Genomic DNA, 13,240 nt, shown 5'->3' with positions numbered 1-13,240 from the left:
GCTTGTGACCATCAGTGCAGATCGAACTGACTGCTATTTGCAGGATTTGCTGTCTGGCTGAGCTCCCCCTTCACCACAACAGTCCAGTACAACATCTGCATTACTGTCACACCTACTCATCTTCTGTTTCCTTCCCTCACCAAACAAGACCCCAATGTACTTAAACTCTTTCCCTTGGGGCAGCAGCTTAGCACCAATGCTGAAAAAACATTCACCCTTTTCTGACAAGAAACCATGCTCTCAGACTTGGAGGTCCGGACTCACAAACACATCAATGCATTCTGAATGTCAGCGTCTGATGAAGTCAATAACAATAATAATACAAATATTTGTAACTTTATTTTTATAGCACTTTTCAATACACTTGGACTTGGTAAAGGTGCTAGTTCACCGAGGTTTGACAGGATTTCTTTCTTGCTGGAGGTGGGAACAGAGACAATTACATCAGATTTGGAGAGGCTCAGTTGGAGAAAGTTGTTTGCCGTCCTGTGTGTTATTTCAGCGAGGCACTTGTGGAGAGTTGCAATTATTGGTCATTAGGACAGATAGTAATATAGAACTGTGTGTCATCATTGTAGCAGTGACAGTGGACAATAGAATGGGACCTAGGACTGAAACCTAGGGGACACCATACCTTATGTTTGAGGCAGATGAGAATAAGCTGGTCATAGTCACCGAGAAACTCTGGTTGGAAGGGTACGACCTGAACTGTTTAAAGGCATGTGGGAGATTCCTGCACTACAGGGTGCACAAGGCAACAAGGCATGGACACATCTCTGAGGTTTTCAAACTGAAAATTCTCTTTACTCTGCTCCTCCTTGAAACCCTGGCTTTATAAATGTCACAAACAGGATTGAGGACAGGGGGCAACTTTGACTGAGTCCAATAACAACTGGAAACATGTTTCACTTTGTGAACAGACGCAGCCCTCTTTTTTGTTCTACAAGGATTGTGTGGCCTGATGCAACAACTACTGTGCCATATATAATATAGTCCTTCAATATTCCCTACAGGCTCCCGTTGGGGACATGGTCATATAAGGCAAGTCTGCAAAACACATGTTAACTGGATGGTCACACTATGACCCCCTCAGCCCTCCCACGAGGGTAAAGAGCTGTTCCACTGCTTAAAGGCCAGTATGGAATCAGCATTTCTTCTCCTCAATCTGAGGTTCGATAGTAGATTTCAGCCTTCTTACATGAACCCTGGAATTAAACCTGGAATAACACCCTGGAATTAAACCTGGAATAACACCCTTGAATTAACATGTGGGTTGAGCAGTGTGTTAATTCTAGTGTGATACCCAGATCACTTGGAGCATACCCTCTAATCCCCATTTTAGATATAACTACAAACTGATGATTCTTTATTATCAAATCTCACAAAGCAGAAAAAAAATGTTTTTCCTGCTTCAAACTTGGAAAAGGGAGAATGGATGATATTTATTCACAGTATTCATCACATTAAGATAATGAATCAGTATAACTATACATTTGATATAGTGCTATGTACAAGTTATATGGTATTCATCTCTTTCTCCCCCCCTCTCTGTCTGTTTCTTTCCCTCTCTCTCTATCTCTCTAGATTCGTGTCTTCCGTCCTCCTAATTATTCGGGGACCATTGCTTTGGCTCTGTTAGTTTCTCTGGTTGGAGGTCTGCTGTATCTGAGAAGGAACAACTTGGAATTCATATACAACAAGACTGGATGGGCCATGGCTGCACTGGTATGACAAACACACAAACACACACACACACACACAGACACACAAAATTCTACACACTGTGAGTGTAGAATTGTGTTTAATTTTTTATCCGCTTGGAGAAGTTAACATGTGCTCTGCCAAAAAGACACACCTCCACATTCCAGGGACATAAGTCAAGTGAGATTGTACTGGTAAAACTCATTAGAAAAGACTTTTGCATGTTCTAATAAAACATTTGTCAAGTAATTTGTCAACTCATACATTATTTCCTTGCTAATGATGTTTAATACCTGCTTGTCTCTCTCTGTCTCTCTGTGTTTGTAATAGTGTGTAGTTTTTGCAATGACATCCGGTCAGATGTGGAATCATATCAGGGGTCCTCCCTATGCCCACAAAAACCCCCAGAATGGACAAGTGGTATGAGTCACATTGTTTTTTCCTTCCTCTATATACACATGCTTTAATTCATCTTTGCACTTTGTTTTTTTTTTATTCTTATTCCCTCACTTTGGTTATTTCATCCAACTTTAATCTCTTCACTACCTTAATTTTCTTGAATTCCTTGTCCCCATCCCTTTTTCCTTTTATCATCTTCCCCTTTACAAATGGTATATGTGTTTATCTAAAAATATTTTAAGAGAACTGTTCAATGTGTTGTACATTGTGGTGAGTGCTGTGGCTGTATTAGATTAGTGATAAAAACATCTGTGAGGCTGCTGGCCCTAAGTAAAACACACACTGTGCTATAACCACCTGCTAACACGTCAGAGCACAGTGTGTATGCATGTCCATGTAGTGTGTGTGTTACTGGACAGCTGGGAGCACTACAGTGTACTTGTGCTCACTGCAATGTGAAATTAAAATGAAAATCCTACAAAATTAAGGAGGAGAAAGGGAAGGGGATGTGGACATTGAGAACAGTATAGAGGTCATAGAAGAAACTGAGAGATGAACAAAGAGGAGGAAGAAAATGTCCCTTATAAACGTGTAATAATGTAGTCGTCCGATACAAGGATCTTGTGGAGATCCTAAAAAACCAGTGCACAAAGCCGAAGTCAAACGAAAAGAAAACACCTCAAAAACAGCATCATGACACAAGCTCCCTCTGTAAGAGATATCAAACGATTGTTGATATTAGCATCAGTCAAATTGTGTTGGTTTTTGTGTTGGCATTTAAGCGTTAAAGGGGGGGACAGAGCGTGGAATACATTGCAGTTTAGAGTTGAACCTGCGGCTGCTGCAGAGGACTGAAGCCTCAGTACATGGCCCCAACATATATTTTGCTTGAATTCCGTCCTGCACTCGTAATGACTTACTCTTTCCCCTTCCCCTCCTGCTGCTTTCTTTGCTTCTTCATGCCCTCCACCCTCCACCACTCTCTTATATCTCTGTCTGTCCGTACACCATGTTACAGTCTTCATAGGAAAGATGAGCGGTCAGCTAGTTTGAAACATCCCCACCTGCCTCCTGCTTCTCTCCTCTCCTCCTCTCTTTCCTGCGTTTTTCTGAACTGAGCAGAGTGATGAGGGCAGCATTAATGCTTTGACGTACTCAAGTGTGGAAATAAAGGCAGAAATTTATTCCAAACTGGAGCCATAGGCATCTGATTCAAATGCAAAGGTGAGCAGGTCATAAAAGATTTATTACTAAGCATGCAGGAAACAAATTATGCCAATTAGGACCAGTAAGGCTGAAGAGCAGTGGGAAGGGCCACTGCAAGGGCTGTTGAAGTTGGAAAACCAGAAAATCGCCCCAGAAATGAGAGAATTCATGATTTGGTATTTTTCAAACTAGAACGGCAGCTTCTGAAACATAAGAGTCAAGTGAAGGCATCCAGACTGTCATATTTATCATATAAGCTTAAGAAGATATATTTCATAGCAAGTCTGTTTTATGTGATTGGGTTAGATTGGACAGCTGTACCAAATAAATGGACCATAGGATGTATGTGAACCTATAATGTGAAATCATATGAATCTAGGCCGTCTCTATTATGCTATAAGTTCTTGTTTAAGCCCTGTAGAGGCCCAGTCTGCCAGGGCTCATTGCCGAACCATAATTATTCCTCCTTAACAGCAGAAGCACGATAGACCCAGTGACATATCGTACATGCTTTAACTCAGCCACGTTAGTGCCTTCCTGCAGCCACTCAACCAACATAGCAGCAGGTACAACTACATTAGATCCTGTGTAAATGGCCTTCATCTCTTTTTCTTATCGCCCCCCCTCCACACCTTTTCACACCTTCATCCTCTCCCCTTGCTCTCTTCAAATCCCTCTTTTCCACTCTCTGTCCTCCCGACAGTTAATGGCTTCAACTGGGCAGATGATATTGAAAAGATACCCGTCTTATCTTTCCTGTTCTCCTTCCCTATCATCTTTTCATGTTACTTCCTCTCACCTCCCCATCTACGCTCCAACTCTCTTCTCTCTCTCTCTCTCCCCAGAGAGTGTAATTCCTTTAAAATGATGAGCGAGCGAGGGCAGGTAGACTATATTGAAAGGATTTGTCAACTGACGAATGGCACGGCCAAGCAGATGAAATTGTACTGAGCATCTCAATGTGCAGCCAAGAAAATTCTGCAAGCTCATTTTTGCTCAGACACACCTAAACACACAAAATGGGACATAGGCACATTTGTGCATTAACATACATATAGAAACTCAATTAAGATTAAGATTACTTTTATTGTCATGTTGCATGCAATCCACACAGTAAGTTACACACAATTGAAATGTATCTTGCTCTCCCTCAGATCACACACACACAACACATGCATTACAGAGGGGGAGCAGGGCAGCCATTAAACGGCGCCCATAGAGCAGTTGGGGGTTCGGTGCCTTGCTCAAGTGCACCTCATGAATGCATGAATTTCAACATCAGCACAGGGGGGAGTCCCTCAGCATTGGATTTTACTACAAAAAAACCACTTAGTTTTGTTCCGCTCTATTGACTGATGACATTTCCATATTTCCAGCTGATTTCACATGATTGGTTGATGGCTTTTGGCAGCTTTTAATAGCAGCCCCCTCTACATTACTGCTAACCTTTCACGTTCACAAGAAGAACACTGCTGTCACTTTAAGTAGTTCTCTTCAGCTAGTTGACTTCTGACTTGAAGAGTTTTAGAGTGTGGTGTGTGTGTAAGTTAGAGTGAGTCCTGCTTCATCCTTTTTGCCTGTGTGTGTGTGTGTGTGTGTGTGTGTGTGTTTGTGTGTGTGTGTGTGTGTGTGTTGAGCTGATACAGAGTGAATTGAACAGTTTAGTGAAGCAGTGAAATAAATTGTACTTAAGGCCGGCTGTTTGTTCAGACCAGTAGACACTGACCATCCCTCCTTGCAGCTATACTCACCCACTCACACCCTCACCCACGCGCAGTCATACACAATGTGATTGGAACCATTGTTTTTGCCAGAAAAATTAAGAACAATATATAATGAAACACAAGTATTGAGCTGAGAGATAAAGGGATTGGTGTAGAGGAGGAAATCGGAAAAAAAATAGTGACCAGTGTATCCCATCAATAACTGAGACAGATTCATGATGAATAAAATAAACACATCTCATAATAACATATTCGGTTTCTATCTTAGTCTTTTTTATACCATTTTTTCTATGGGCCTCACTCTCTCTTTCTCTCTGCTCCCCCTCCCCCCTCCATTGGCACCCTCGGGAGAAATCCCACCGCATCAGTAGGTTGTCAAAACATCCATATAATTTTTTACCGTCCTCGTAGGCAGACAGGCAGGCATAACTATAGTTTCAGTTGTGGCTGTGCATGTTCCTGCGAGGGGCATTCTCAGCAGGCAGGCAGAACTTAGTTTAACATCTGCAGACACACATGCTCTGTGTGCACCTGTCACTTGGGCTCTGTTGAGCACGCAGCTCTCATATTTTAATGAATGGACCTTTAAGATCTCATCTGTTTGAAATATTTGGCTCTAGAAGCTCAGTGATTCTATATGCCTTCTATTCTCTCATTACCAGGCATCTTACCTCTCCTGGACTGCACACCATCACATTTAATAAAGAGTGACTGTAGCTTGTTTACCTTCTATTGGGTAAGCTAGTCAATTCAGTCAATAAGACACTTCAATGAAATGACGAGGCATATTTTAACCACAGTCTCCTGTCTCGTAAGTGTCTGCAAACCATTACACTCTGCAGAACAGTTTTCACTCTGACAGAGAAGGTGAAATGAAAGTGGATGGTGCAACAAAGCCAATTACGTAGCAAGAATAGCTTCCTCTACTTTGGACTACGGCTGTCCATTTCCTCAAAGGTCATGTTAAGATGACTTGTTATTGATTGGAGGCTTAAATCTGTGGGTCAAAGTGGCATGGATTTATCCTCACAAGTGAATCTGTTGATTGCAGTGATTTAATTGCTATAAATTCATTGCATTACATTAAATGCAAGTTCAAATTAATTAAATTCACCCAAAATTTGCCTGCAGGAGTTGATCCTTTTGTCTGACGCACTCAAAGTTCGAAAACACTCGGCACAACCTGAGCTGTTGGCCACTAAGAAGGTTTATTGGAGTACTTTGGGTGTAACTGCCTTGCTCAAGGGCATATAAATATATAAACAAGGGAGGTGCAGGTTTTTATTTGTTGGTTTGTTTGTTTGCCTTGTCCCTTCATCCCTGTCCAGATTTATTCAAACTGTCTGTGGGTCGAACCAACAATTCTTGAAGCGCTTGTGTGTGCGTCTGTCTGTGTTTTTATTACTTATTACCAAATACAATTCCCCAAATCCCTAAAAAACAAAACACACATAAAGCATACTCTTTTGTGGAAATGAGTAGTCACCATATTCTACTGATTGACATGTTTTCATAAACAAGAAAACAGGTTTTAAATGGCTTTAATTGACTCTTGGGTTCTGGACTCTCCGTGGAGTGTGTAAACATTGAACTGTGAGTAGATAATGAGGTTTTAAAGCATCATCTGAATTCCTAAAACAAAATTACTGTATATTTTGAAATGAAGAGTTCACTGAACATAAATAGCATAAAAGACTATTTTGAATATTAAATAGGCTACATAAGTTATATCTTCTTTAAATTGCTCTTATAGTATTCCACAAGAATTTCTCCCGGTGAATAATAGGTCATTCTTCATATATTAAACTTGTTTATCTGAGTCTGTGATTGGAACCACAACGCTCGGTTTTAATGATCCAGAGAAATATCCAATCATATGTAATTTGATTTGCTACAACACTTTTCCAAACACTGGTTGTTGATTAGCAGACAGTCACAGCAGTCCTTCCAGTTCCAGTTTACCTCTTCATTTGAGATCATGCCACCTCAACATCTTTTTTGCATAGAATTCTCACATTTTACATCGTTCAGATATGTCACTTAAATGGCATTTAATATTCATATGCCTTAAGGAGTCTTTTTATTGTTTGGGAAACCTTGGCAGAGGGTTTTACCAAGAGAACCTTGCAAGGTTTCACCTCCGAGATCGGCTTTCATTACGCCCATTCAAAGTCTAAAACCGTTGTTTATACAAATGATGCATATATTCTCACTCCATCTCTCTTCCTCTCTGTTACTTACTCTTTCTCCTCGGTTTTTTCTGCTTTGTTGACTTTTCATTTATCCCTCTTACTGTCTGAGCGCCTGCTGACCTTTAGCGAACATAACACACACAAACACACATTTACACACGCTGTACACACAAACACATGATGGGATGGAAAAAGGATGAATATAGTTATTTGTAAAGGTTATCTGGTCCATGGGTATTATCAGCAGTACAATGGCCTGGTTTTAAAAAGAGAGTAGTCAAGTGAAAACAAGGAGGGACGACGCCTGTTCATTTCTCGTACGCATTGAGTTATGACTGTTGAATTACCTTTTCACTAATGTTAACAATCACACCTCCATTAGTTTTTTCTGACTTGCTGCATGGTAGGATGTGACACATTGAGAAACTAATTGACAGCCACTAGTCCAGAGCCTGTTCTCAGCCTCAATGTTATACAATCAAATGCATGTGTGATATGGTCTCCCTCTGTGTGAATGTGTGTGAATGTAAATGTATATTATTCGCCTGCGTTGGTGTAGACACCTTATTTGCTTGAAAGTCTAACAAATGAGCTGGCTCGTGCGTTTCTTATATAACAAGGTTTCTTAATGTCAATGTATTCAAATAAGTGCATGAACACAGATACACACAAGGCTTTTTGCATCTTTGTTCTTGTATTAAAAAGAGTGGGAACACATATATTACAGAGATCTTGATCCTAAGAGAATAAATGAAGAAAACACACATATTCTATAGTCTAATGTTGATTTTTTTTTTTTTTTTGATTGAGCGAACCCTTTATCATATACCTTCTTGAGACCCTCTGAAGGAATAATCTCATCACATTTTATCTTTCTGTTCAAGTTATTCAGTGCTTTTTAAATGTGTTTTATAGCCAGAGATGTGGTAAATACAAATATAAAATATAAAATATAGTGATGTTTTTCCCAATTGCCTCAGATAAGTCATCAACCCAACAGCTTTTCGGGAATGTAATGGATTTTTTGTGCAAAGATATATGCTCATCAATTCAAAGCATAATGATGAATAAAACAGAGGGTAAAATTCAATGCAATGTTGCTTAAACTCTCTTTAACTAGCTTTATTTCCATACATTTCCAAATACAGAAATGTCTGTTATTACATGTCAGTCATGTTATTTAAGGATAGACTTGTTTCCAAGTCATTAAGATAAACTGGGATCTTGAAAAGCAAATCCATCTCATTAATTGAAACAGTGGTAGTCTGAAGTTTTACCAGGAAGCTCAATAGCATGAACCTGCCTAAATTTATGAAGGTAGTGCACCAAATGTGGATAAATGTGGTCTCCAGCATTAACAGTGTAAAGTAACAAAAGCTATCAAATTACATTGCACTGCTTATTTCAGAATAAGAAATATTTGTCTTTTCAATTCATTAACACATTACCCATTTGTAAAGATTTGGGTGTTGACAGTAAACTTTTGAAGTAAAGTTGCCCTGTGTTTTTAGCAAGTACTTTGCAACTTGACAGTAGAAGCATTAGTACCTGTCCTAGTACATAAATAGCTGTAGATAGATGAATCAGTCTGTCCAATTTTAAATTAAATAGATGTAAAACAGGTCCTTTTTGTATATTGTTAGGCTGTATTCAGCACCACAGCATATTTCAAAGACTGCAAGTGTATGGGTCGGTGTATGTAGGCAACCTGTGTGTGTGATTAAATTAGAGAGAATGCGTGTGAATGTTGAGTTAGCTCTTCCATTCATCTCTATGTTAGATCAATGGGCTGTGGCTGCTTTTACTTCCAGACCACCTGGATGTATGTTCTTTTAATGAACACACACACTTTCGCTCACTTAGAAAAATGTTCCCCGAACAGTCGAGTCCACAAACAGGCATTCGGTTAGTAGTTTTCAGTATACACATGCATAGGTACACTCTCAGCCTTGCACACTAATGAATGGAACTTCTTTCTAATCCATCAGATTAATTGGAAGTGCCCAGCCATGGATTGAGGAATTTTTCATCCCCCCAACCCCTGCTCTCTCTTATAGCCTCTATCTGCAGTTTATGTTTATGTTGAGAGAGTAACATGCAGAGAGTCTTGAAAAATACTGAATGAAGTAATGTTTGTTTGGTTTTACTTGTGAAAGAAAAAAATCTAAAATGCAGTTGTTGCTCATTTCAGTGTCAATTAACATCCATGACATTTTGGTCCTTTCTATATAGTTCACACAATGCTGATTAATCTGTTGAGGCTTTTAGGAATTTCTGGACTCAAGGTGCGAAAACAGGAGCAGAGACAGAGAACGTTTTAAGATGTTTATTGTAAAAGTTTGCAAAAATCATAGAAGTTGAGTAATCAAACTGATAGTACTGAATTGTGGGTATACCAAACAAGGCAGGGGCCAGCAGAGGTTCTGGGTTTGACTGGTTTCCTGATAACGAACCAAGGCAGGCAGGCGTGGTCTCCAGACTGGGTTCTAATGCAGGGTTACAGATGAAGGGATGTGGCTTAATATTCCAGGCAGCTGAGTGATGGACCCGAGGCACAGGTAGACAGACTATTACCTATACAGAGGCAGGTAGCTGACGGACAAGTCATTTCAAAAAGACAGAGTGTGGCTTTAATGTTAACACCACTGGAAGTTACTGAACGATTTGGCGGAGTCTAGAGGGATCAACCAAACACAACACCAGCACAAAACACACACGTAACACAAACAGGACCATCGATGAAACAAGGACAAACAACACCCACAAGGCCAGGGGTGGGGGGGGGCAGAAGGCAAACAAGAGCAAGATGTGGTAGAAGACCAAGTCCTGACACTATCGGTGCCAGAGAAATCGGTTTGTTTTACATCTAGTATCTGTGGAGATATGAATATTTCCCATGCTGCGCACCAGTAGCAATGCATATAGTGATAGGAACAGAGCAGGCTACAACATGAGCATAAATTAGTCTTTGGCGGAAAAACCTAGAAAGCGTCCAAGAAAAGTTTCTGATGCTCCATATAACAAAGAAACTTGACATTTGGAGGAAGGATTACTGTTGAGAAAAGAATGTGATCATCAAAGTTCAATGTTGAACTTTGAATTTCTCTGTATGCAACAGTGTTTGTGTAATTACTCTCCCAGGGGAGACAAAAGTCCAACATTGCAGGAGTTAATGTGAAGTTAGTTTTTTTAATTTACCTCATCTAACTATAGCAATCATTTCCCAGAGTGACTTGTCTTGTAGCTTTCCTTCATTTCCCTGTTTGTATGTTTTTTTTCTTGTATTGTTAATGAAAATGAATAACTTCATATTTGAGTTCAAGGATATATTTCCACGACCCCATTGCAAGAAAAGAAGTAGACATTAAACATATTTATATATATACTTCTTTTCTTTTCGCAAAACCTCTAAAGTGCCTACCAACATGTGTGTGTGCTGCCATATATCACTCTTATAAAACCACAATATAAAGGTGCTGCTAGTATACAAGGTCCACCAAGGTACTGTAAACATGCAACGGAACACCTTTATAACCTGTATCTTATTCATATTGTGTTTATAAAAACAGTGTGTCACAAGGCACCAATGCTACACTTGTGTTTATGCCCATATGAATGTTTTTTATTGGTGGTGACTTGTGTTGCTTTATGTGGAGAAGTGCTTTTGTGATTTTGTCACTCTCTCCATAAAGTAACATAAAGATACAGCTTGTTTTGTTGTTATTTGGTGGATTCTATGAGCCTTGATGTAGCTTGTAAAACTGGTAACTCAGGAAAGGCTCTCATGTCAAATGAAACCAGAGTGTGAAACATTTTAAAAACAAGTTAATCTTAACTACAAATCATTTTACATTCCATTCCATTGAGCTTCACTGCGTTCCTAGTCAACCAGCACCCAAGTCATACCCATAAGTTTTGTGTGCTGGCTTGTCATTTAGAAAGTTGTCTTACAAACTTTCAGACAAAGAGCCACACATCCAAAACAAACTTTCTTTTAAATTGGGGCTTAGGTTTGTCAGTCAATAATGAAGGCATCTTGATAACAATTCAGAAATCCATGATTGTATTGAAGACAAAAGGATCTGTTTCAGCCTTGAGCCTTTGTCGTCTTTACGTCTGCTTTCAAGTGACAAAAAGCTTCATTTCTCTCCACTGAAGCAGAGAAAAGCTGTCCACCCTTTACTCCTCCTCCTTTGTCATCGTCTATTCGTCCTTCCATTCTTATGCTTGTTTGATAGGGAAAGAAATGAACACTGGGGCAATCAAGTGGAAAAAGAGGCCCTTGATGTCCTTTAAAACTAGATGCTAATATCTGCATGCATTCAACAATGTGAAACACACTGAAAGACTCCCTATTTCTTTCTTTCTTTTTTCTTTCTATTTGTCTTCTATAGTCTTTTTCTTTGCATCTCCCCATCACTTACACACAGAGGCAAGTAGAACTAGGCGTCATTCAACTGGGCGAGCTGTGTGGCCATGGTGCTGGCTGCAACTAACACTGAATGGTTTGCTTGTTAGAAAACTTTTCTAGACAAACACATTGCTAGACTAAGGTGACACTTTTACATGCAATGACTTTGTAAAAGAATAATTTCTAACCAACCAAATCCAAATCCAAAGAGATAAAGATGATTTCTGTTCAAGTTTTAATTCTTGAACAACCCTCAAACAATTCTGAGCTAAAATTGCTCCACTTTAGAGTCACAAACATTTAGGACAAGCACTCAAACTACACTACACACATTGACGTATACCCTAGCTTGTTCACATTATTACTAAAACAAATACTTACGTAATACAAAGACTAAAAGTACCATTGTAATAATATTAAGTGTGCAGCTGTCCAGGCAGTGTGCGCTGTGACGGACATAAAGAAAGAATACAGAAAACATATTATGACAGCAATTATTCTGCAATAAAAACAGAGCAGTAGACTAACATGTCTGTCAAGATGGTCCCTTCCAGCTGTCTGCCTGTCAGGTGCTTAACACAGTGTCACGTCAGGTTAGGGTGAAGAAAAACATGCAGAAAAGTGTCATTGCTGAGGAGTTGACATGCATCATGGCTATTGTCAAGAAAAGGACGTGTGTTGTGTTTTGCTTTACAATAATTGCATGTCCAGGGAATGGACATGCAATTATTTTTCTATTGAAGTCAAAGACAACCCAAAAATCCTTACAGTGATGGCAAAGGCCAAAGTTGAGCATCATTATAAGTGTAAACACAAAAAAGTTGTAAGGACAAATGATGACATAATGTTCTCTGGACCCAAACTGTGGAGTTTGGGTACACAACATACAGCTTGCACAAGACAGCTTCCAGGAAGAGGCAGTGTTATGCAACCTCATTCTGAATGGGAATTTATGATAAGCATCATACCATCATCATACCGTCAAACCTGTGAAATAGAGAATATGTGTTCAGTCATATAGTATGATCCATAGAGGATGCTACAAAAATAGAGAGGCCCTTGAATGGACAACAGATGTACAAAAGTTGAAATAAGTTTAGATTCATGTGAACCTGGACAACATGTGAATTCAATAAATACCAAACAGAAAATTGGATTCCAAAAATTCTCTTAAATCCCCTACGCCTCTAGCCATGACTGCACCTTTACTCATTCAAACAATGACATCCCTTGTAATTCCCAAAAAATATGCATAAATTATCTTCTGTCTTGTCTGTTTTCCTTTGTTTGATAGATTTGGCTTGTTTTGTATTATTGTATTATTTGTAGTATTTAACACATGATAGATGAATATAGAGAAGGTCTAACAGCAGGAGTCTGCTTTTAGAGGTTGGACAGTGAATGCAAGTTTATACAGCTGTGTGCAACAAGATCAGTGTTTGCTTATACTAAACAATATGATTGCACACAAAAGATAATGACATGTTAATTTAAACAAGCGTTGTGCTCTTTTTACTGCTATTTTTTCCTAATCCCTTTCACTTTGTTCAGTGTTTTCAACTTTTCTGCTGGATATCTCCCACCACCCTGTTCCTAGCTCAATTCTC

The 13,240-nt window shown here is 39.3% G+C and overlaps 1 protein-coding gene across 1 annotated transcript in view; it reads left to right on the top strand.

The window, feature by feature from the left end:
• tusc3 (tumor suppressor candidate 3) overlaps positions 1–13,240 on the top strand; it is a 61,952-nt gene that overhangs the window by 33,785 nt on the left and 14,927 nt on the right. The window contains exons 5-6 of the mRNA XM_020083724.2: positions 1,585–1,725; positions 2,032–2,121. Of these exons, the coding sequence (XP_019939283.1) occupies positions 1,585–1,725; positions 2,032–2,121 (231 nt within the window). The remainder of the gene's footprint in view (positions 1–1,584; positions 1,726–2,031; positions 2,122–13,240) is intronic.

Source organism: Paralichthys olivaceus, chromosome 8 (assembly GCF_024713975.1).
Source record: "Paralichthys olivaceus isolate ysfri-2021 chromosome 8, ASM2471397v2, whole genome shotgun sequence".
Classification (NCBI taxonomy): domain Eukaryota; kingdom Metazoa; phylum Chordata; class Actinopteri; order Pleuronectiformes; family Paralichthyidae; genus Paralichthys; species Paralichthys olivaceus.
This window is presented reverse-complemented; position numbering and strand designations above follow the sequence as displayed.